Source organism: Pseudonaja textilis, chromosome 13 (genome assembly GCF_049901715.1).
Source record: "Pseudonaja textilis isolate UNSWEBS1 chromosome 13, rPseTex1.2, whole genome shotgun sequence".
Classification (NCBI taxonomy): Eukaryota; Metazoa; Chordata; class Lepidosauria; order Squamata; family Elapidae; genus Pseudonaja; species Pseudonaja textilis.
Window position 1 is genome coordinate 6,586,128 of NC_142002.1, and position 24,088 is coordinate 6,610,215.

Here is a 24,088-nt window from a genome sequence, read left to right on the forward strand (position 1 = left end):
TAACTATCCTCATGATCAAAAAATTTCTCCTTGCTTCTAGGTTGATCTCTCTTGCATATTCTTCCACTCACGACTTCTTGTCCTGCCCTCTGGTGCTTTGGAGGCTGGGTCCATCTCTTCTCTGCCCTCAAGTATTGGAAGACAGTTATCCTGTCCTCTCTAATTCTTCTGTTTGATAGGCTAGACCAGTGATGGCGAACCTATGGCATGTGTGCCAGAGGTAGCCCATAGAGCCCTCTCAGTGGGCATGCACACCATCACCAGCTGCTCTCCTGGTTTCTGGAACGCCGGCCAGCTGGTCTTTGCGGGCGCCAGAGCTCCAGAAAAATGGCCCCAAAACACACTGTTCTCAGGCCATTTTGGGGGGCATTTTTAAGGCTGTTTTGGGCATGAAAACAAAAATAGCCCAGAAAACGGCCCAGAAATGACCAAAAACCAGTCCATTTTCCAGGCTGTTTTCAGGCCATTCTTCACACCAAAAATGGTCTGCAAACGGCCCGGAAAATAGCCTGAAAACTGCCTGGAAAATGGACTGGTTTTTGATCATTTTTGGGCTGTTTTCTGGGCCATTTTTCATGCCAAAAATGGCCTGAAAAGCAGCCTGAAAATGGCCCGAAAAACGGCCTGAAAACGGCCCGAGAACAGTGTGTTTTCTGGCTGTTTTTCTGGTTGTTTTCTGGTGCTCTGGCACCCGCAAAGACCAGCCTGCCAACGTGCCAGAAACCAGAAGAGCAGCTGGTGATGGTGTGCGTGCCCACTGAGAGGGCTCTACGTGCCACCTCTGGTACACATGCCAAAGGTTCGCCATCACTGAGCTAGACCTACCTAGCTCCCTCAACCATTCGTCCTACAGTGCATTTTCCCGATCTTTTATCATCTTCGTTGCAGAAGTTTAAAGCTTTAAGGAGAAGAGCCACAAGAGCACTGCTGAGATTGAACATTTCTAACATTGAGGTAGTCTTTTTGTGATTTGGCTCGGCTTCTCTTGGCTCAGCTTTTAAGTCATGGGGGAGTTTTCATGAGAAAGGAACAAGCGAAGACACAATGGATGTGTTGATACTACAGATACGTACAGTATACTATGATTCTCAGCGGCTGAAAGACTGAAAGAAGGACCATCGGGGGGGGGAAAAACCCAGCTATTTGTTGTTTATTTTTAAAATGGGTTTAGGCTACCGTTTCACAGCTTAGGGAACATTTTTAGAAATCTTGTAACACTTGAAAGTTTTAATGGCAAAATTAAATTTATGCCAACCCTAAAATACTAGCTTAGAAAGAAATAAAAACGCAGCTTCAGTTAGGGAGGTACATCGCAACTTTGCAAATTAAGTTCTGATGAACTTCCAAGGCTTTTGATTTCCCATCTGTTTCACTTAACAACCGTGTCATTAACTTAACAGCTGTGGTGATTCACTTAACAACCATGGGAAGAATGGCCAAAATGGGGCAAACTTCATTTAACAACTTAGCCACGGAAATTTTGGACTCCCTTGTGGTCGTAAGTGGAGGACTGTCTGTACTTTTTTGGCTGGTCTCAGTGAAGCAAACTGCATCTCCTGGAGCTAAGAAAAAAAACAACGTTGTAAATCAAATTGTTTCGTCTCATTCACAGGTTCATGCACGCACAAACACACAACGAGAAATGCAGAGGAGTGTTCTTTTATTCTTAGTTATGTCATTGTTTTTCTTGGAATGAAACAGCCCTCTTAGTCTTGGCAGCCTTCTTGAAAAAAAAAAAAAAATCACATAAGAAAATTGGAACTCTGCATTGTTCTTTTCCCAGCCATTTAATGAGACTTCTGTTATTTCTTGCGAAAGAAGCTATTTGCATATATTCCCAGACAGAAACGTGGAAATTAGGGGATAATTTTCATTGCAGAACCTGTCTGGGTATTATACGGTTTCCATTTATATAATAAAAGGGTTTTTCTAGTGTGCTCAGGTGGTAGGCATGTTCCCTGACACACCAGGAAGGTGTGTGTATGTGTGTCTGTTTAAACGTGTCTGTCAGGAAGGTAATTACTAATTTTCTTTTTAATGTTTCTTAAATCCAGATTTAGGTCGTTCCCGGGAACTGCAGTATGTTTATGTGGATAACAACGCTCACCTTAAAGGTCTCCCTTCTTACCTTTATAACAAAGTCATTGGTTGTAATGGGTAGGTACTCAAATTTAAATTAAGCCTATAATATAAATTGCCATGGATCCTTTTATCTTGTAAATCTTTTTCATAAACTTTATGTTGGATTATTATTTAATCTGTTGAATGACAATCCTATGCTTTAAAGGAATTTCCCTGTAATGGCTGCTCCATTGTATTAAATCTCTTACATTAATTTTCTCCCTATTAAATGCTTATATAGCCCTGCCTCCTGTGCTGTTTCTTGATCTTCTAAGAACAATTCAGGGGGAAATGTTGAACTTGAGACTTACTATGAGTAAAATAGAAGTATTGACATTTTTCCATACATATTTTGTGGTAACATTATTTACGTGTGTGCTTTGCAACATATAGTACTATAGATGTGTAAAGGTCATGTATGATATTGATAAGTCCCTAAAATGGCACCTTCCAGATCCAATAGAAGAGAAATCTCTGTAGCTCAAGGTTGAACGACAGAGTCCTTGGTGCTCCCTGAGCATAGCTGTCTACTTGAAAGTGTTTTATCACCCAACTAAGTAACATCATCAGTGCTAGAAGGGAATGGGATTTGTGGAAAGGAAGAGGATGATTTTGGGATTCTGGGTACTCTCTGAGCTTGGCTATCTGCTTGCAGAAATTTCATTATCCAACTAAGTAACATCAGGGATGGGATCTGACCGGTGTAACTACCGGTTCGGTGATTTACATTTTGCATGCTGTGCGCGTGTGAAACATCATCAGCTTGCAGCCTGGACAGCTAAGCAGCGCTGAGCACGGGTGTACAGCATTTGAAAAAGCACTTTTTTCCTGCTTTTTCAATCGCAGCTATGCCGCGCAAAGCAACTGAGGTTGAAAAAGCAGGTAAATAAAGGTCAGGTAAGAGTCCAGGAGGGTGGGTGGGCCAAAACAACAGCAGACATAGAACCGGTAGAACCCAACCCTAAGTAACATCTTCAGTGCTGGAAGAGGGTGGGCTTTGCTCTCTTTTTATACAGTATACAAGTGGCTTACCCCTTCAGTCTGTGGAGATTCTCAATCATTCAGATCCTGGTTGTCCCAAAGGTGTTTTGTTTTTGTTTTTTCCAAAAGGCAACTGGACTTTCTTGTTTTGTTTTGTTTTTCTTTGAAAATGTTTGGCTTCTCATCCAAGAAGCTTCTTCATCTCTAACTTACTGGTGCGGAAGGATTTATATTCTTTGCAGTCATCTGGTCACTAGTTCTTTGAAAGTCATTGAGGCCACTTGGGGGGTTTATCTGTATCCTCCAGATTCACCTGAATTAGTGTAGGAACAGGTATGGAACCTTTTTGGGACTGCTGAAAGGACTGCGTTGTCAACAGGAGATAGGTGCTATTGCATCCTTCTTCTCTGTCGAGCGAGGGGGGACTGTTCAGTCTTAACCCAGATGGCCTCTTTGACTTCACTTTGGAAGACTGCAGAGTTCACATTCTGAACAGAGAGAAACACTGGTTGGTTGCTCATGAGCCATGGTAGCGCAGTGGTTAAAATGCAGTACTGCAGGCTACTTCTGCTGACTGCCAGCTGCCTGCAGTTTGGCAGTTCGATCCTGACCGGCTCAAAGTAGACTCAGTCTTCCATCCTTCCGAGGTTAGTAAAGTGAGGACCCAGATTGTTGCTTAGAGAGGGCTGTAAAAGCACGTGTGAAGATGACCCAAGGTGGGATATAAAATAAACACAGTCAAAAAAAACAGAGGTGAAGCCCCTTTTATTCCTTCACTTTTCTTCAAAGCTCCAAATATCCTTGACTGGAGACAACTCCCCCACAAACAAATACGAAAAGGAGGAAATGCTGTTTAAACTAAAAATGCCTATAAATTATAAAGAGTAAAAACAACACAAACCACACTGAAGCAATTAAGGGAACCAGGCAAGGTAAGGGCTTAAAGATGTCCACAGATATCGGAACACACACTGGGAGGATGCCAAACTCAGAGAGGAACGACAGACTAAAAATATTTCCACGCTTTGTTTCCAGCACTGGCCCATAAGCATGTCTGTCCTTTTAACCAGTTCTCACAGCTGCAGCCCATAAAGAGGATCAAGGCCCTTTCCTCCCCCGTAGACCATGCCATTCACGTCTCTCCCTTATCCTCTCCTCCCTATGTGCCCTAGGATGGAGAGGGGATGGGCCTGGGTCTTCCTCTGACTGCCCAGCCGGCCTCTGCCCTTCCCCAGCCTCCTCCACAACCTCCAGAGCCACACTTCCACTTCCTGTCGGCTGTTCCTCCTCTCCCTCAGAATCAGTCTCCAACAGGGGCATGACAGCACAGTGAAGCTGTATATAAGTCTAAATGCTGTTTAGAGCTAAGTGCTATTTTGCTTTTTCATTTGAGCAAGGTTGACTCAGCCTTCCATCCTTCCAAGGTCGGTAAAATGAGGATCCAGATTGTTGGAGGCAAGTTGCTGATTCTGTAAAACTGCCTAGAGAGGGCTGTAAAGCACTGTGAAGCGGTATGTAAGTCTTAAGTGCTGTTGCTATTTTCATTTGAGCATTTAAGGTGACTCTGATGGCAAACAACCAAGCTCAGCACCAAGAACTTCACACTTTCCGGATCTTTTAGAATACAGTTCCCAACGTTCCCAGTGGCATTCTGCAATGGGGAAGACAGTTTAGCACATCTGGAGGACGGTTCCAGCTTTCTTTCTGCCTCCGAAAAGGTGCATTGGATACCTCTTGATTGCTTTTCATATTAAGATGGCAATTTTGTAGCAAAATGTATTCCCTCAGCAAACAGAATAACATGCCTCTGTTTAATTTGGATTGATTCATAATTTGAAAAGCATCCTTCTGTGTGCTTTAGGCACTGCTGGCAAAACTTGAAAGCGTGCATATGAGATGACATGGAAACTGCTGGTATAATCCCCTGAGGTCTGAATTGCCTTCTGTCAGGTGATTCTGTAAATAGATCAACGAGTCCTGCTCACATCGGACAAAGGGAGATTTTTATCTCCAGGAGCTGAATATTCATAAACACCAGCCGCAGAAGTTAAATCCTTAGCCCTGGCTGGGACAAACAGGCTAGGAGTGGATCCATGAAAGATAAATGGGTCCTGGCTTCTGCCAGCTGAAAGATTGCATGTTCTTGGAATTGTTGAATGGAAAAGGATTACATTCCAGTGGAAACAACAACATTGAAACAAGCGACAGTCCTTTGGTTTTTGGTGCACCATGAAAATAAACGCAATGTCCTCCATTCAAATGAACCAGTTGCCGAGTGTCTGAATTTTGATCCCATGACCATGGGGGTGCTGCAGCAGTCACGTGAGAAACGGTCTTAAATCCCATTTTTCAGTGCCCTTGTAACTTCAAACGGTCACTAAATGAACTGTTGTAAGTCGAAGAGTACTTGTCTTTGGATGGGGCACCCTCCCTGTCCCTCTTTTCATAAAGGGCCAGCAAGTTAATTGTTTACAAGAAATGCGTTGAATGCAGACCTGCCTTTTCTTCTCCGCTTGGCTTCCATGGAGAACGATCTGTGAGACTGTCCAGTTTTGATTGCATATTTTGAGTGTCCTTTGATGTCATCGGTGCCCCCATCGGTTCCTCTTCCGCAGAGTGATCCGAGAGGACAGCATAATAGCAGTAGCACTTAGCCTTCATAGTGCTTTAGAGCCCTCTCTAAGCACACCGCTCTCCAAGCAAACGTCACTGGTTCTGTGGGTAGCAATAGCTATAGCACTTACATTTATATCCCACTTCACAGGACCGCACCCTAACCACTGCGCCACCACGGCTCAGTGATGTTAATGTCATAGTGTTGCTTTAGATCACAGATCGCCCCCGGCTTTCCATCGCTCACCCTATCCATTTTTCCCCCTTTCTTCAAATGTCTCTCCAGCTGCGGCTCTCCCATTCAGAAAACAGAATTGCAGCTTCTTTCCTTTTCATCGGGACAGTTGACGGTGTTCCTCCCAGCAGAGGTGAAGTTAATAGGGACGGAATTGGATCGTGTGCTCCCCTTGCAGGAGGCGGCCATGAGGACCCTGTATAACCTATACTGCCAGTCTCTAAAAGGTAGCTGGGTGACGATCGGTTGTCTCAACCTACGACCACAATTGAGCCCAGAATTTATGTCGCTAAGCGAGACAGTTCTTAATTGAGTTTTGCCCCGTTTTTGTTGTGGCCTGCCAGCGGCCAGTGGAGCTGGCGGCAGACTCAGACATTGAGACGGTGGGGGAGGAACATGGGCCGGTCCTGGAATCTGAGGAAGGCTCTGACAAGGGCTCTGCGTCAGAGGCAGAGATGGGGCCGGAGCCATCTGACAATTACCAGCTGCCTTCGGAGTTAGAGATCAGTGGGGCAGAAGAACGGCTGGAGCCTGTTCCCAGTGTGCACACCACAGAGCTGCCTGGAGTTAAGGAACAAGGGTCAACTCGGGAGTAAAGGCTCGGGTGGACGGGGAATGACCCCTCCCATAGCGAACAAAGCGGAGCGAAAGGGGAGTGGTGTTTGCAGGAGACAACGAATTCAATTCATTAGAGTGAAGATCTGTTTCTGACTTTTTGCCAAGTAATTGCTGCTACAGCAGGATGTTTGGAAGATATCGGCCTGGCAGCTCTTCCCCATTGACTCTGCTTGTCAGAAGGTCAGAAAAGTTGATCACAGGACACTCCAAGGTTTTTGGAATCGTTTCTGATGCCCTCCTTTCTTTCCTCTCCCAATCCTCTCTAGATTTGAAGTTCATGACTCCGATCTCATTACCTAGAAGCCTTCTGGATTTGCTGCACTGCCCTCTGGGACACTGCCACCGTTGCAGTCAGCCCATGTTCACTATTGTCTACCCAAAGCTCTTCCCCTTGAGAGAGACACCGATGGCTGGATTACATCAGGGGTAATTACAGAGTAAATTACACAGTGGTTTCAGGCTGCACGCGGGGGCTTCAGCTAGAAGAGAAGGCGTTTGCAAAGGCTTTGGGGAGTCTGCTGACAATTTTCCTTACAAATTGAGAAGTGCGTATGTATCGGGGTGTTATTACAACTCAATTAGGAGGTGGGTTTTCCATAAGGCCCATATTCCAAATTGCAGCATTTCACACTGGATATCCAATTGTATTTTTCTTTGCCTGAAAAAATTAAGTAGCAGAGAATGAGCTACGGGGAAGATTCTCTCTTCCTACAGAATAGGGAGAGAACCAGAAGGCAAAGCTGGGAGGAGAATAAAGGCACGCAAAACTTAGCCTCCAGATTTCTAGAGCAGGGGTCTCCCAACTTGGCAACTGTGGTCTTCTACTCCCAGAATTCCCCAGGCAACCTAGAACTTTGAATACACTGCATTCACTCCCCATCACCCAAATCTCCAAGCACAAAAAAACCTGGACTGCCTTCTCAAAGAAGGTTGATGTTTTTGAGAAGCTGAAAGTTGCAGTCCCTGCTGTTTTGTGGTGATCAGACTTGGTGTAAGGAGCTGCCTCAGCTACCTTCACAGGAAAGCCTGACTCTTGAAACAAGTAGTAGTTCCAAAGGATCTATAGACTGTAGAAAGTTAGCACCTACCCTTCTCCTAGAAAAAGGAAATATCCTAGGAAATATTTTAAAAAGGCAGAATATTACACTTCCCTGGATGAAAAAAGGAGAAACATGTTTTTGGAAAGCAACCCCCACCTTTGTTAATAGCCCCAGAAAGACATCTTATCTACAACACAAAAGACCTTCAGCTCCAGGATGGGGAGATTAGCCCTCACTCAGATCCAAACAAGGACAAAGGCCATCATAGGAATTGCCCAAAGCTCCTTCATTACATCACCCAACAAGATTCAACCAAGCTTGGGACTCAAGACAACCTACAAAGTTACCCCTACATGACCTCATGGGAGTCTGATAACCAATCAGGATACATTTCTTTGCTACAGAAACAGGAAGCAAATTCAAGGCCCAAGACAGAGTATAAATCTCTCTCACTCTCCACTCCATGGGGTCAGTTATACCCAGAGTCAGACATGGGCTTGGTGGTTCTGCTTCCCCATTAAACCACCCTTCCAATCAGCCTCCATGTTTCCAGTGTCTTAATTTTTTTCCCAACAGTAAATTCCCATATAAATCACCAAAGACTGTATTCAACTACTTCCCCTATATCCTGAATAAGCTACAGGGAACATACCTTACTATAATATATTACTTTAGCTAAGAATGTGGAAACCTACTTCCACGATAGGATTGGTTGATAAAACTTATTCTGACTATGCTTCTTGGAAGGATAACACTTTTGAATCAAAAAGCACCCAGAGCCTATCTGTAGTGTACAATATTTTCCAATAATTTCAGTGAGCTTTCCATGAAGGCAGAACTTTGAATTTATGAGTCAAAGGCAGAGAGGTTACTAAGGTAAAAGGAATGCCTCTTTAGATGTTTGCCTTTTGGCACTGGTGCAAGCAATATTTGCCCAAGCATTTAAAATTATTTGGCAAGCAAATAGTTGGGTAACTTTGTCTTCAGCGTGGTTGTATTCTTAAGATTCTGTCTTGTGTGCGGTGATTGTTGGCTTTTCCATACGCCACTAAATGACAATATAAATAGGATTTTAATTGCTGATTATTTTTAATTCAGTAATTCCAGTTTTATGTTTGCTTTGTAAGCTATCAATGATGTTGCTTTTACTGATGGGGATATAATTTTAGATTACTTATTAAAACAATTCAAATCTTTCCTTTTTCCCTTTTTAAAACAAACATCTTTGTCTAAAAATTCATATTCCCTTTTCCATCACCACGTGGAAGAAGTTGCAACATAGAGCGCATAGATTATTTAGTAGCAAATATGGAAGATTTGTGGGAGCATTGTAAGATTTTTTTTTAATGTTCTTCCTTTAAGAAATTAGAGAAATCTTCCAAATGTTTTCTTGCTAGGTTCAAATCTGCACTAATAAGTAGCTACACCTTTCGGTATGTTGACCGAGGAAGTAAACCTCTTGCTATTTTTGCAAGCTCAAATATTTATACATACTTAATTTACAATTTCCGACAGGCTCAATCATCCAAAAGTTGTATCCTCTGTCTTAGAGCCAGCATTTTAATTTGAGAAGACAGCCGTTGCCTTTTTGCTCTCTTTTTTATTCATGGGGTTTTTTTGTTTTTTGTTTGTCTTCCAGGAGAACAAGAGTGAGTTTTGTGGCATATTGCTGCTCCACCCAATGTCTGAAGACCTTTGACCTATTGAGCTGATAAATACTTAAAGCTATTCAGGAGCTGTGCCAGCTTCAAAGCAGCAGCATTAGACTGTGGCTCCTGATCGGGCTGGAATTTGTGAGTGTATGTGCCAAAGCAGCGGGAGGCAACATGTCCCGGCTGGAAACACGGAGAACCACCTCCACCTGGCTCCTATCAAATCTGGACAAAAGGCAGAAACTCTCGTGAAAACATTCGTGGTTGTCCAGCTTTAGAAAATATCTAACACCTCCCCAGGGCAGAGGATCAAGCAAGCAAACACGAGAGCGAAGACCCTGCCAGACCCTTTAAAAACTCGTACACGTGGCTCAAGTTGCATTTTATACATCGCTTGGGCTGTATGGGCAATATCAGTTAGTGTGGGATTTTTTTTTAACGATACCTTTGCAGTCCTCGTAGCTTTTTCAATTATTTCCCTGCTTGGTTTCCTGTTACTGCTCTCTTGAGAAGCAACTGTTTCAAATAACCATTTATTCATGCTAGTGAGGTTTTTCCCTACTTCCCATTAAGGGCCTAATGCACATTTTCTTTCTTCCCGCCGCCCCCATCATCTGATGTCTTGATAGGGACTTAAAGATGTACTTGCAGAAAAACTTCTCTGTTGAACCTAATTGGACGCAGTTGGGTAGGTAAAGATAAGTGTTTTCGGCTATTTTTCATATGTGGTTGAAGTCCCAAAGAAAGCAGCATTGGCAGCCACAGAAAGTGGATTTCTCCTTTGTCGGTGACTCTTTATAAAACTTTTTTCACCTTTGATATCGAAGAACTGAATGAGGTTTTTAAAATGCCAGTAGACTTAGAGTAAGTTACAAGTTGTCTTTGGCTTCCCCTCCATATTTTAAATATAAATAGTTTTGTGAATACAGTATTATTAATATTTTATTGTAAGCCTAGGGTCTCCGTGCGTGTTGAACTAAATCCCCTTCCGGTCGTACTCATTGCCTACGGGGGCTGTGCATGGTGGGAGTTGTAGTCCAGCATATCAGGAGAGCACCGCGCTGTAAAAGTTTTGTATTGTATGCTCTTTGGAGCCCCTGTTTCCATAACTTTTCTTTTTCCCATCTAAAATCGGAGAAGCTGCAAAAAAAGGAGTTGAAACAAACTCATTTTCCCTACATTATTATGGTGGCGTTTTAAGTTGCGCTCAATAACTTGCAAACTATTTCTGCTCTGGAGGCTGCTTCTTAGAATCTTTATACTTAAAACAGCTCAGAAATCGGCCATTTAACACTTTGGGGAGGGGTGGGGAAGAGGAGGGAGATCAACTCCTAAAGAGTTTACAAATATTTTTCAAAACTTTTGTGGTTCGCATCCTTATCAGGGACAGCTGCTTGCAATTTTGACCTATTGAATTCTTCATGTGTTAATAGCTCGTAATTTGAAAAATTATATATTTTTTAAAAAGTGGCATAGTGGAGAAAGGTTAGCAACAGAATCAACTACATGGCAAGGGTTAATGAGAGAAGATATGTGTTTTTGATGCCAGCAAGAATTGCCCCCTTCCTTTTATGCTTTCACCCTCCTGAAAGATGTCTTAAAAATCAGTTCCATGAAATCCAGGCTAAAATATGCATATTATGAACAATTGGTTGGTAGAATTCTGAACAGTACAGCTATAAAGTCTTTGAGACAGAGCATACCTGTGCCGCGTAAAGCAGCACCTAAACATAATAGCTAAAGGGAAACACGAATCCTTTCACCTGAATTTTCTAAAGTGCAGCAAAAATACAAGTATCTGCCTGCACTTCTTAGCTGTGGTTCTGTGAATCCTAGGTAAGAAATTGCAATCAGATAGGTTTGTATTCTTTTTTCTTTTGATTGTTCCTAGTACAGTAACCGGTAATCACAGTTAAACTGAACAAGGTCAGCACTGAAATCAATCACCTTTCAGTGTAATTTATCCCTTCGCTCCACCCACCTAATCGCTGTCTATTTCCGCCCTGTGCTCGCTCGTGTCCCAATTACCCTATTAACAACACTATAATTCTATGGTCTAACCTGGCCTTCCCAAATTTCCAGGAGGCCCGTTTTTTTTGTCCTCCCCGAGCCTCCGGGGGTGCCCTGCACTTACCTTCATCCAAAACGGGTCATGTGGGGTCTCCTGGGAGGGGCAGGGTGAGGTGGGCGGGGCCAGGCAGGAGTGGGATTTGAGGGTTCTCCGAACTGCACAGAATCTTAGCTAGAAGGATCTCCCGAACCTCTGTGAACCCCCAGCTACCCACCCCTGCAAAGTAATTAGGCAAACTTTCCCAATCCAGGTGCCCTCCGAGGGAAGGAACAAAACTTTCATATCTGGAAGCTTCCCAGATTGGAGGTTTCTGAAATACGAAACAACAGCTTGTATAATCATCCTCCTTTTCACCTTTCCTTTCGTTTTTTGTTTTTTTTTTAGCAAAGTCGGTGCACAGACACTCTTTGCATCATGGTTTCTTAACCCACAATTCTTGCTCTCTTTTGGGGGAGGAAATGCGAGGGCTGAGGTTGCCGTCCTACCACTCCAGGCCTGGGTCATCGTATCACCAAATGCGTCATTACCCTAAGTAGCTCTAAGGTTGCATTCCCCCCCACCCCACCGTTATTCCATCCATCTCAGCTTCCCTAATTTTAAAGATAAAGTAGCCCAAATGTTTAGTTTGGCTGCCATCACAGCTCTCTGTAATTGCAACCTTCCCAGAATAAAACCAAACCGATCCATCACCTGTTGTGTTTTATGTATGTGTGTGTTGAATTATTAATCCTTGTTCTTTCCTTTCTGCCCGATAGGCCACTAAAAAAAAAAAAAAAATAGATGCCCAACAAGGTCAATAAATTGTCTTCCTGTAAAGCTGAAATCAAGTTCATCTCAATTCTGTCTTTCAAAAACGCTGAAGCAAATTTATGATGGCCTTTAATCGCAGCAGTACTTAATGCTAAATCATAGGTGCTACATGAAGAGTGCCACAAGCAATACGGCAGGGGGAATTTTCAACCTTGGCTCTGTCCATGTCAGTAGAAACTACAGGTAGTCCTTGACTTACAACATTTCATTTAGTGACCGTTTGAAAAAACAACAGCACTGAAAAAAGGGACCTATGACCATTTTTCACACTTAGGACTGTTACAGCAGTCCCCATGGTCACGTGATCTACATTCGGATGCTTGACAACCTACCCACATTTATGACGGTTGCAGTGTCCCGGGGTTACGTGATCCCCTTTTGCAACCTTGTGACAACAGGGAAGCCAGATTCAACTTAACGACCGTGTAACTCATTTAAGAACTGCAGTGATTCGCTTAACAACTGTGGCAAGAACAGTGGTAAAATGGGGTTGTAAAAGTCACTTAACAAATTTCTCATTTGTTAACATTTATTTTGGGCTCAATTGTGGTCGTAAGCTGAGAACTACCTGTGTACTTTCCTCCTAGATCAATTTCTGGGCATATTCCTAATCTGTAGTTTGCCTCGTGTTATACATGAGTGTTTTCTGCTGGTAGCATCCGTAATGCTGGTGGTTCTCGTCTATTTAAGGCGTGAAGCTTCAGGGTCTGCAGTGGGATGTTTCTTATTGATCTATATCTATGAGCCGTGGAGGCGCAGTGGTTAGAGTGCGGTACTGCAGGCTACTTCTGCTGACTGCCGGCTGCCTGCAATTTGGCAGTTCAAATCTCACCAGGTTTAAGGTTGACTCAGCCTTCTATCCTTCTGAGGTGGGTAAAATGAGAACGCAGATGGTTGGGGGCAATAGGCTGACTCTGTAAAACCACTTAGAGCACTATAAACCACTTAAAGCACTATAAAGTGGTATATAAGTCTTAAGTGCGAATGCTATTGATGTCAGTGATCCCCAACCTTTTGGGCATCAGAGACCAGTGTCATGGAAGACAATTTTTCCACGGACCCGGAGGTGGGAGAAGAGCGTGCAACCTAGATTCTTCACGTGCAGTTTACAATAAGGTTTGCTCTCCTATGAGAATCTAATGTCTAATGAGCTCAGGTGGAGCTGAGTTGGTGCTGTCACTGCTAGAGGTTTGAAACACAGATGAAGTCTTGCTTGCTCCCCCACTGCTCACCTCTCGTTGTGTGGCCTAGGCCCTAACTGGCCACAGACTGGTATTGGTCGATAGCCCCAGGATTGTGGACCCCTGATCGATGATAGGCTTTAGCTGGAATAAATAGTTTGGGAAACATTGTGGTGGCGATTTGCAAAAAAAAAATTTTTTTTAGTAAATAATAAATTGATCTTTTTTAAACCTGACACAGAAGTCTTGGACTACTTAGCGTGATTTTTGATGTCTACAACATCTGGAGGATGTGTGGCTGGAGAAGAGCTGTGCAAAAGAATTTAGGAAACAAGCCTCTTTTTCTTCGCAGAAGGTGAGTCTTTAATTTGGAATTAGCTAAATGTTTTCCGTTTTCATTTCCAACAAATTAAATTGAAGTTTATCCTCCAAATCAACATTGGTTAAAAAGAAGAAGCAGGAAATACAAGGAGCTTGGTGTAGCTAACCAAAAACACTATAGGGCATTCCAAAAAAAAGGCGAATGCCAATTTTTGCCCCGCTTCCTCCTTTTGATATCGTCCTTAAAAGCGTGGATGATGAAAAGCTCTCAAAATCTTGGTGTCTTTATGACACCAATGAAGGTGTGAGCAATGATTAATGCCAGCAGCCAGGACTTTTCAGAAGTTTCATTAAAGTCATTAGAGCTTAATACCTCCTCTGAAGTTGAAATGAAAGGCATAAGCAGCTTAAGGGGGTTCGGATGATTCAGAGCTGGGCTTGTCCTTCAGGCAAGATGAAGGTGCAAGACCTCCTTTTGATTTTGATTTTGTTCCAGCATGAGATTTTAGCCAAAAGCTGAGCTAGCAGCAAGGGTAGAAAATGACTCCAGGCCTGGAGGTTTGTGATTTGCGTCTGTGGTTCAGTGGTAATAACTCCTACGTTATTAAGCTGCTTGATCCTGGAAGAGGCATCCATGACTGTAGTGATAGCGATGGTGATCGATAGATATATTGGTGAGATATTAAGGAAGATAGATATTGATAAGAGAGAGCTGGAATATTGATTAAATAGATATTGATGAGATGGTAGATAGGATGGATGGATAGATGGATGATATGAAATATTGAGAGAAGAGATATTTTGAGAGAGAGATGAGGTAGATATTGAGGTATTGAGAGAAGGGATACTGATATAGATAGAAAGAAATCATAGATAGAAGATAGATAGATAGATAGATAGATAGATAGATAGATAGATAGATAGATAGATGCTATGAGGTAGATATTGAGGTATCGAGAGAAGAGATATTTTGAGAGAGATGGTAGATATTAAGGAGGTATTGAGAGAGAAGGGATACTGATATAGATAGAAAAAAAGATGGATGGATGGATGGATGGATGAAGAGATGAGATAGAGACAGAGATAGATATTAAGGAGATATTGAGATTGAGAGAGAGATTGTGTATTGATGAGATAGATATTAAGGAGATAGATATTGAAGAGAGAGAGATTGATGAGATAGATATTGATAAGATAGCAATAGCACTTAGACTTATATACCGCTTCACAGTGCTTTCCAGCCCTCTCTAAGCAGTTTACAGAGTCAGCCTCTTGCTCCCAACCATCTGGGTCCTCATTTTATCAACCTCGGAAGAATGGAAGGCTGAGTCAACCTTGAGCCGCTAAGAATCGAACTCCTGGAGTGAGCAGTGAGTTAGCTTGCAATACTGCATTCCAACCACTGTGCCACCCTGGCATGATAGATAGACAGAGAGACAGCACTGATGGTGCTATTGTTCATTTTTCTACTGCAAAGTTGATGCTGGTGAAAGTCAAAGAAGGGAAAATTGGATTTGAAGCTTTAATAAAATAGGCCAACATGGGTATTTTTTTAAAGATTAACATAATAGGAGGCTGGCCATATTAAATAAATGCATCCTGGAAGGCAGAAAATCAATTCAGTTGGATTTCTATCCTGCATGTACTGTATATACCTTCACTGCTTACTATTTAAGTAAACATTACTTGCTTGCTTGCTTACATTTTGTTGAACAAGTCACAGAAGAAATATCCGGACTACCCAAGGTAAGAAATTTAAACTCTCATTGTTCTTTTCAATTTTTGTTGTCTCTTTGTTTTTGCCCTTTGGTATTGAGTGAATTACATTTTCGGTCATCTCATACTCCTGTTTTATCCTCTCTTGTTCCCCAGCTTCTTTTGAACAGGAGGCATTCCTTAGCCATTTTGATTTAGTGCGAGCTGTCGACACTTCTGGCTGGTTCCTACCAGTTCTTGCTGAATCGAGTGCTTGGGCCTTGAGTTGGAGGTTTGCATGCACTTTGGCTCTCAGCATAGAAGGACAAGCTCTAGAAAGCCAGGCAACAACAATCAGACTCTGTTTCTTCCTGTAGATGAGGAGGTGGAAGATTTAATGAGAATCTCAGAGACAGTGAGATACCACATGATCCGGTCTTTGCCAGGTCTCTAGTTGGAATTCTTTGCTAGATCAAAAAAAAAGTGCTAACAGGCTGGAAGGAGAAAGGACTGTGCCCAGTAGATGCCAAACAGGGGTATTTTTTTTTCTAACCCTGTGTAGATTTGACAGTTTCTCAACGGAATGCAAGAGCCCATTCTTGCATCAATAATTAAGCAAGATAAAGGATACAACAACAACAAAAAGTCTGCCTCAATTTCTCCTTCTGTTTTTCCTCCTCTCCATCTTTTTAAAGAATTGAGTTTCTCTCCATTCTTGCTAGTGAAATCCATCTGATATAGCGGTGGGATTCAAATTTTTTAACTGATCAGCTGGGACTCAGGAGGCGGATAATAGATGGGGTTGGCGGGGCCAGTCAGAGGCGGTATTTGCTGGTTCTCTGAACTTCTCAAAATTTCCGCTACTGGTTCTGCAAAACTGGTCAGAACCGGCTGAATACCACCTCTGATCTGATACCTTTGAATACCATAGCTTCAAGAGGTGAAATTCACAGCTCCTTGGTTTGGTTGTTTCAGCAAAGTTCAAAGATGAAAACAGTCTGATTTCGATGTCTCAAAAGCCTTTGGACATTATTGTATCAAATACTGACAAGGAAAAAGAATACCGAATGCTTAAAATGCATGAACAAAAGAAGTGATATTTAATAACAATTGGATGTTACTTTCTTCAAAACAGGGAGTAAATATTTTTTTTCACTTCCCAGCAGATCTTAGAAGACCACTTAGGAATAACCACAATGATAGAATTTGCAAATGAAATTAATAGAGTCCTCCACCATTGTGAAGTTAGTATAATAATCAGTGAACTTTTAAATAAAAACTGATAACGAGTAATATAACCCTAGCAAAATTCTACAACTTAAGTGGAATTATTGAGAAGGATACTCGTTTTGAAATGAGGTGACAGAATCCATCAAGGTTTAACATCCATGAGGATTGGTTGCGGGGGGAGAAGCCTCCATAATTCAATAGAATTTATACCCAGGGTATATAAATGTAGAGTTGTAATATTCATGTCCAGGGATGGGCTTCAAAAATTTTAAGAAAGGTTTCTCTGCCTGGTTGCTGGGTGGGCGTGGCCTAGTCGGCCTCCTGCACCATGGTGGGGGGACGTTTTTGCCTTCCCCGAGCTCCAGAGGCTTTTCTTGAGCTTCCAGAGGGGCAAAAACGGCCTCCCCGGGCTCCGGAGGCTCACTGGAAGCCAGAAATGGGATCATTTCCAGCCTTCCCGAACTTCTGGGAGGCCCATTTTTCGCCCTCCCCAAGTCTCCGCAAGCGTGCTGCACTTACCTGCATCCAAAACAGGCTGCGTGATGACTCCTGGGAGGGGAGGGGGGGGCGGGGCGGGGCCAGCCAGGAGTGGGATTTGGGGGTCTCCAAACTGCACAGAATCTTAGCTAGAGGCTCTCCCGAACCCCTGCGAACCCCCCGAAGCCCAACTCTGTGCATGTGGTTTTTCTGGAGGTACCTTCTAAATGAAGACCTCTTTGGTCCCTTCTAGCCCTATAATTTTGTGTTCTATGTTAATTGGAATTGCATGCAAGCATTAATGTGCGTGCAGTCGGTACCTCCTCCAGTGAAAGAAACACATTCAGCGGTATTTCCCAGTAGGGATTTCTTACTGGTTTGGTGCCCACTTTGTGCATGGTTTGGTGTTTTTTTTGACATAACATGTGTATTAATCCAGCCATTGTGATTTATAAATCATGGTTGAAGGCTAAAATGTGTTGCACGAAGAAAAGTCCCTGTAGATATGTTTAGGACCTGGATATAGCGGGTTTGCCAAGGAATTAAGCTTATCCAAGGTGTTTTTGTTTGCTGTGATTGATCAGTTCTTGCAAGCTTTACTTTGAGTCTCCCAAGTCGCAAATTAATTCAGTTCAGGGAATTTCAGTGGAAAATAACATTTCCCAGCCTTGGAGCTGCCGAGAAGAATCGTTTGCTCTGGCACATTTTCACGCAAAGCCAAGCAACAGTCCAGCTCAATCGATTCGGTGTGTTGTACTGCGAACTGAGCCTGTTCCTTGAATCCTTCAAAAACCTACAACTGCCTTCTAATGAAGCACAATGAATCAACCGCATCCTTCCATGAATACAACAGCCCTCCAGCCACTCAACTTTGGAGAACAGCAAGCATGGTTGAAGAACTACCCAGAGACATGAAACCTCCAATTGACTGTTGATTTCTTTTTCATTGTTTCCTGCTCTGGAATCTTCAGCTTTTACATCCATTGATGGGCTTCCTGTTTGTTTAGTAATGTGATGTCTCCTTTGGAGGACGATTCTGACTCTTCCTCCGTGTGAGGGAGGATGACCTCATTCCTGGCACATCAGGAACTAGTTTACTTAATGACTCTGAACTGCTGGCCGAAAGGGGGCTTGAGCTGGGGACACATTGCAGGTCAGTGAAGAGGAGGAGGGGGAGCTGCCTTCTGTAGTGGATCCGAGAGCATGCACGGCAGAGAAAAGACAAGAGCAAAGGAGATCTGGCAGATTACTTAGAAGAAGACCCCACTCATCTTGATGGGATGCACCAGAAAGCTATTTATCATGGCAGGCAGAGGGAGGCATTGCTGGGAACAATGTGTTTGATTTATGGCCGCGTGTTTGTTCCTTGTGCGTCCTGCTTGACTTAGTGCCTTGGAGACTCTGAACTTCTCTTGCCAAGGAAGCACTTGTGGATGTACTTTCAGTTTTGCCTGGTGGCTTTAAATTTGTTTGGTGGACTTACTTGTTGGAGCAACTTTCTATTGTTTTATGGACTATTGGCCATTGCCTTGTGGACTAATCTTGGCCTGTTTGTGGCTGGCTTTATTTGGGACAGTTCTGAGGCTGGATGAAGGGAACTGCTGGGGAACATTTATAAACTCTCTTAAAAATCAGGTGCATGTGAGTAAGTGGGGCAGCCCAGATAAAGAGCAGGCTCTCTCATCCCACTGGAGGCTGATGCTACAGGTATCACGATCTTTTCCCCAGCAACTGATAAAACCCCAAGTCTCAAGATGTTTGGAGCTGAAGTCCATTCGCAATCACTGTTGTAGCTTTGAGAAACCTGCTAACCTTTCAGTACAGGTAGTCCTCAACTTAAGAGCACAGTTAAACCCAACATTGCTAAGCAAGACAGTTGTTAAATGGGTTTTGTCACAGTTGTTACATGAATAAGTGCAATTGTTCAGTTAGGGATTCAAGTGTTAAGTGAATCTGGCTTCCCCGTTGACTTTTTTTTGTTAAAACGTAACAAAAGGTGATCCTCTAACCCCGGTGTCATGATTCCGGCAGTTACTCCAATTAAATCATGACCCTCGAGCCACACTCGCAAAATTTCAAAGGATTTATTAGAAGTTAACATGCCGGCATTAGCCTGGACATAGCCAATTCTGAGATATGTCATTCACTATCACCCTTGATCCTGCTTTTCCCCGCACCCTTCTGGATGTATCATCCAACGAAACACGTCCATAGCCAAGAGTCATCAAACATGCTCTCCAATTATATTTTTGCATGGCAGAAGCTTCAATCATCTAATCAGTCCCTGAAGAAAATATGAATGGAATGTACTTTCGACTCTACACTGCTGCCTGCTCTCTGAAACTCCCACCCCCCCCCATCCTTCTTTCTGTTGACAACTATAAAACGTGTATACAAAATGTTTTATGAGTTGACACCTGGAACATTGCAACTGTCATAAGTACATGTCAGTTGCCAAAGTGTCTGAATTTTGGTCATGTGACCACAGGGATTTTGCAGTGGTTGTAAGTGTGAAAAATGGTCACTTTTTTCAGTGCCATTATAACTTTGAACAGTTCCACAAATGTTGTAAATTGAAGACTATTTCAATCTAGAAAGTTATCTCCAATTTTTATGGGCCAATCAGCTTGATACTGCTGACTTGTAGTCTATCCGTTGTTTTTCACTGACCAAATATATTTTTCTAAGCAAAGGAGCCGTATTGACAGAGCTGGTTTTTATATTCCCCCAAATGGGCAACCGATAATTATTGCTTGTTGTTCATGCTGAAGGAAAGAATTTAGTGCAGCCTACCCTAACTTTGATTCATGAAAGCACCCAGTGTGTATCTCTGTAGACTCCAGTTATCCATCAAAGGCTACCTTGGTGCATGGCATTAAACATCAAGTACATTTTCCTACCACCACTACCTAACACTTCCTTGACCACACTTTCCATTTTTCTGGCTTGTGAAGCATCTTCTTGATGAAGACCTCTGTATCTTCAGACACCAGGGAAGTATTTTGAAAACATTCAATTGACCGACCAAAGGCAGTACCTCAAAATGGATTTTAGGACATTTATTCAATTATTTATGCAGTCTCGGTCAACATGGGTGATGACCCCATATCTCTTAAGAGCTTCAGGTAGGGCGTGTCTTTTGCAATCTAGAAAATGTTGGAGAATCATGCCTGAGGCTTTCTGCATATGAAGCAGGGATCCTACCAGGGCTACAGAGCTTGTCCTTACACCTCCTGTCCAAAATTAATTTCTGATTTCAGGAATAGGGTGTGTCTAGTTTAATGAAAAGAAGAGCTAGGGCTGATATGATAGCAGTATTCCAATATTTGAGGGGCTACCACAGAGAAGAGGGGGATAAACTATTCTCCAAAGCACCTAAAGGCAGAACAAGAAGCAATGGATGGAAACTTATCAAAGAGAGATTGAACCTACAATTAGGGAGAAATTTCCTGACAGTGAAAACAATTAACTAGTGGAACACCTTGTCTCCAGAAGTTGTGGGTGCTCTAACACTGGAGGTTTCTAAGAAGAAATTGGACAGCCATTTTTCTGAAATGGTATAGGGTCTTCTGCTTGAGCAGGAGGTTGGACTAAAAGACCTCCAAGGTCCCTTCCAACTCTCTTATTCTGATAATTGGCTTTTTCATATGTGTACCATAGTTCCAGCACTTTTTTTCCCCCTGCCACACCCTGCTAACGTTGCCTTCACCTCATTCCCAGGCCATCAACAAGTTAGTTAACAAGTTTAAGTGGCCTTTAGTTGTACCCGGATTAAAATAGACATCTTTCCTCTTGTCTGGAAACCATCCAAGAACAGTCTCAAGATATGCAAAAAATCTATCGGATTTGAAACCCATTGCCAAGGAGGAACTCAACTGGTTGCAGTGACTGGAAATAGAGGTGATGGAAGTAAAGCTAGGGAGGAGAAAAGGGGACAGGCAGATTCATGCTGGCGCAGTTTTCTGCAGACTCAGAGGTGGGTAGATAGCATTTCACCTTAGCAGCTGGAAAGGTCCACGGTATCTGAGGTTTCCCTCTTCTGCTTCTCACGCGTGAGCTACTTGGAGGTTCACCTTCTGTAATAGAGTTGGGAGTCAGGGAGGCTGTTTTGCAGGGGTTCCATTCCTCCTCGAGCACGCAGTTCCCGTTAATGGCTACGGCGGGGAAGAATGATTGAGCCCCCGTGCTCTCCAATTTCTCTCCCACACGTAATTCCAAATGCATATGAAACTACCATTGAGAGGTCATCCAACAGTTTGAGACGAGGTTTCATCAGCATGCTGATGATACTTAATTGTGCATTGCTGCTTCGTGATGAGCTGAGGATGCCTTGGACTTCTGAGGGAGTCTTGGAATTGATGAGTAGGGACCAGATTGGGGAGGGGGGGAATGAGAGCAGACCAAAACCTGGCAAGGAGATGTTTATTTTCAGGAAATGTCTTGGTCTTATGGAAAATTCAATCCCAGGGCTTGTTCGAGTTGTGCCTGGGGGGGTCTTTCTTGATTTCTAATTCCTTCTTGAACTGTCGGTGGAAAATCCATGGCCAGAGGGTCACTTGCAGACCTACCTGCAAAAAGAACACCCAACCTATCTACATTTTAATGTAAGATTTTTTTAAAAAACATTTCCCCATCCTAAGAATAAAATACAGGAGGGTAGGGTAGGGTAGGGTAGGGTAGGGTAGGGTAGAGTAGAGTAGAGTAGAGTAGAATAGAATAGAATAGAATAAGAATAGAATAGAATAGAATAGAATAGAATAGAATAGAATAGAATAGAAAATACAATTCTTTATTGGTCAAGTGTGATTGGACACACAAACAATTTGTCTCCCGTGCATAAGATCTCAGTGTACATAGAAGCAACAAGTGATAAATCATGATCATAATCATAAAATACAATCATCATAAGTCATAAGATACAACATTCACCGATAGTCATAAGATACTAAATAAAAGCAATCGACATAAATCATAAGGTACAAACAACATAGTTATAAGATGCTAAAGGAATAGATAATAGGAAAGATGGGAAAGATAATAGTAATGCAGCCCTACTACGTGGGTTGACATCTAGGATATAAGGCAGCGTGGTTGGAACTAGTTGTCGAGCAGAATGAAGGCCTGGGGGGAGGAGCTGTCTAGTTGTTTTGGTGTGCAATGCCCTATAGCCTCGTCTTGAGGGAAGAAGTTGGAACAGTTTATGTGTCCAGGATGTGAGGGGTCTGTAGATATTTTCACAGCCCTCTTTCTAGCTCGTGCAGATCACAGGTCCTCAGTTTTCAAAATCACAAAAAGGAAAGAAGCTGTGCAAATCTTGCAAGAACTTTGTAGGTCAGTGTGTCAACCAAATGACAAGAACTGATTTTGGTTTCTTCTCCTGTTTAACTTGACTCTCCTCTTGAATCTAGCCTAGTGAGAAACCGAGCTAACCTTTCTCCTGACCACAACAACGTATCTGTGTTAACAGGCCACAGGCAGAGGTGGTATTCAGCCACTTCTGACCAGTTCTCAAGAACCGGTAGTAGTTTGGAGAACTGGCAAATATCACCTCTAGCTGGATCCACCCCCATCTATTCTCTGTCTCCTGAATCCCAGCTGATCGGCTGGGTCTCCTTTGGTTGCCCTGCTCAGGAGAACGGAGCTGGAAAGCAGGTTAGTGGAGTGGGAAGAGAATGGGATTTTGCAATAACCTTCCCCCAGGAGTGTGGAGGGAATGGAGATTTTACCGTATCCTTTCCCCTGGAGTGGGGTGGAAATGGGGTTTTTACAGTATCCTTCCACTGCCATGGCCACCAAGCCATGCCCACAGAACCAGTAGTAAAAAAAAAATGAATACTGGTCACAGGTATATTTGATCCAGATAGTGAGAATTTAAGGAGTGAGCACCAAGTGTCCAGGGGGAATTGCTGGGCTCTGTTGCAGGCAATCATATGCTCTGTATTCAATCTAGACCTCTGTCACCTCCAGGGAGGAAGCCGAAGAATTTAACAGTCAGTTTGCAAACACCAGATTGAACCAGCCAAATAACACCTTTGCATTCTTCTTACTTCTCCTCTGTGCAAAAGGTCAGCCCTGATTATGAAATAAAGGAATAGGCAATTCTACCAGCACAGGCCAAAGCCGAGGTGCTTCAATAGTCCTTTAACCTTTGATTTACTTTAGCTTTAATGGTACCGATGATGTTTTTCATTGTGTCTTGACGTTTTTAAATTATTGCTATTTTGGTTGATTTTGTTTCTTTTTTTAAATCAAGTTGTATGTTTGGATTGGGGCAGGGTGAAAATATTGCTAAACAATGAAGAAATACGAAAATCTGTTTGCTATACCATAATAGTAATAGCAATAGCACTTAGACTTATACAATGCTTTACAGACCTTTCTAAGCGGTTTACAGAGTCAGCATATTTTCCCCCAACAATCTGGATCCTCATTTTACTGACCTTGGAAGGATGGAAAGCTGAGTCAACCTTGAGCCTGGTGAGTTTTGAACTGCCAAATTGCAGGCAGCCGGAAGACAGCAGAAGTAGCCTGCAGTACTGCACTCTAACCACTGGGCCACCATGGCTCATAATAGTAGCTGATTGTCAGGATTCCAGGAGTTACACCAATTAACTCATGAACCTCGAGCCACACTCCCAAAATTTGAAAAGGATTTATTAGAAGTTAACATGCCAGCATTAGCCTGGGCGTAGCTGATTCTGAGACATATAATTCATTGTCACCTTGATCCTGCTTCCCCCCCCCACCCCTCTAGGTGTATCATCCAACGAAACACGTCCATAGCCAAGAGTCATCAATCATGCTCCCCAATTAGATTTTTGCATGGCAGAAGCTTCAGTCATCTAATCAGTCTTTGAAGAAGATATGAATGGAATGTACTTTCGATTCCACATTGCTGCCTGCTCTCTGAAACTCTCCCCTCTTCTGTTGACAACCATAAAACTTGCATACAAAATGTTTTATGAGTTGACAACTGATATTGAAACACTTCAATAAAAGGGGTCCCAGCCAGAAGAACGCCAGGACCCAGAACAAAATATTCA

General features: G+C 42.8%; 1 protein-coding gene across 2 annotated transcripts in view; it reads left to right on the top strand.

Annotated features, from left to right (window-relative positions):
• Positions 1 to 12,020, top strand: part of LRRC28 (leucine rich repeat containing 28) — a 41,808-nt gene extending 29,788 nt beyond the window's left edge. For both annotated transcript variants that reach the window (XM_026709350.2, XM_026709352.2), the window contains exons 7-10: positions 2,055 to 2,157; positions 6,002 to 6,177; positions 6,835 to 6,994; positions 9,248 to 12,020. In XM_026709350.2, the coding sequence (XP_026565135.1) occupies positions 2,055 to 2,157; positions 6,002 to 6,177; positions 6,835 to 6,994; positions 9,248 to 9,320 (512 nt within the window). In that variant the 3' untranslated portion in view covers positions 9,321 to 12,020. The remainder of the gene's footprint in view (positions 1 to 2,054; positions 2,158 to 6,001; positions 6,178 to 6,834; positions 6,995 to 9,247) is intronic.
• The last annotated feature ends 12,068 nt before the right edge of the window (positions 12,021 to 24,088 follow it).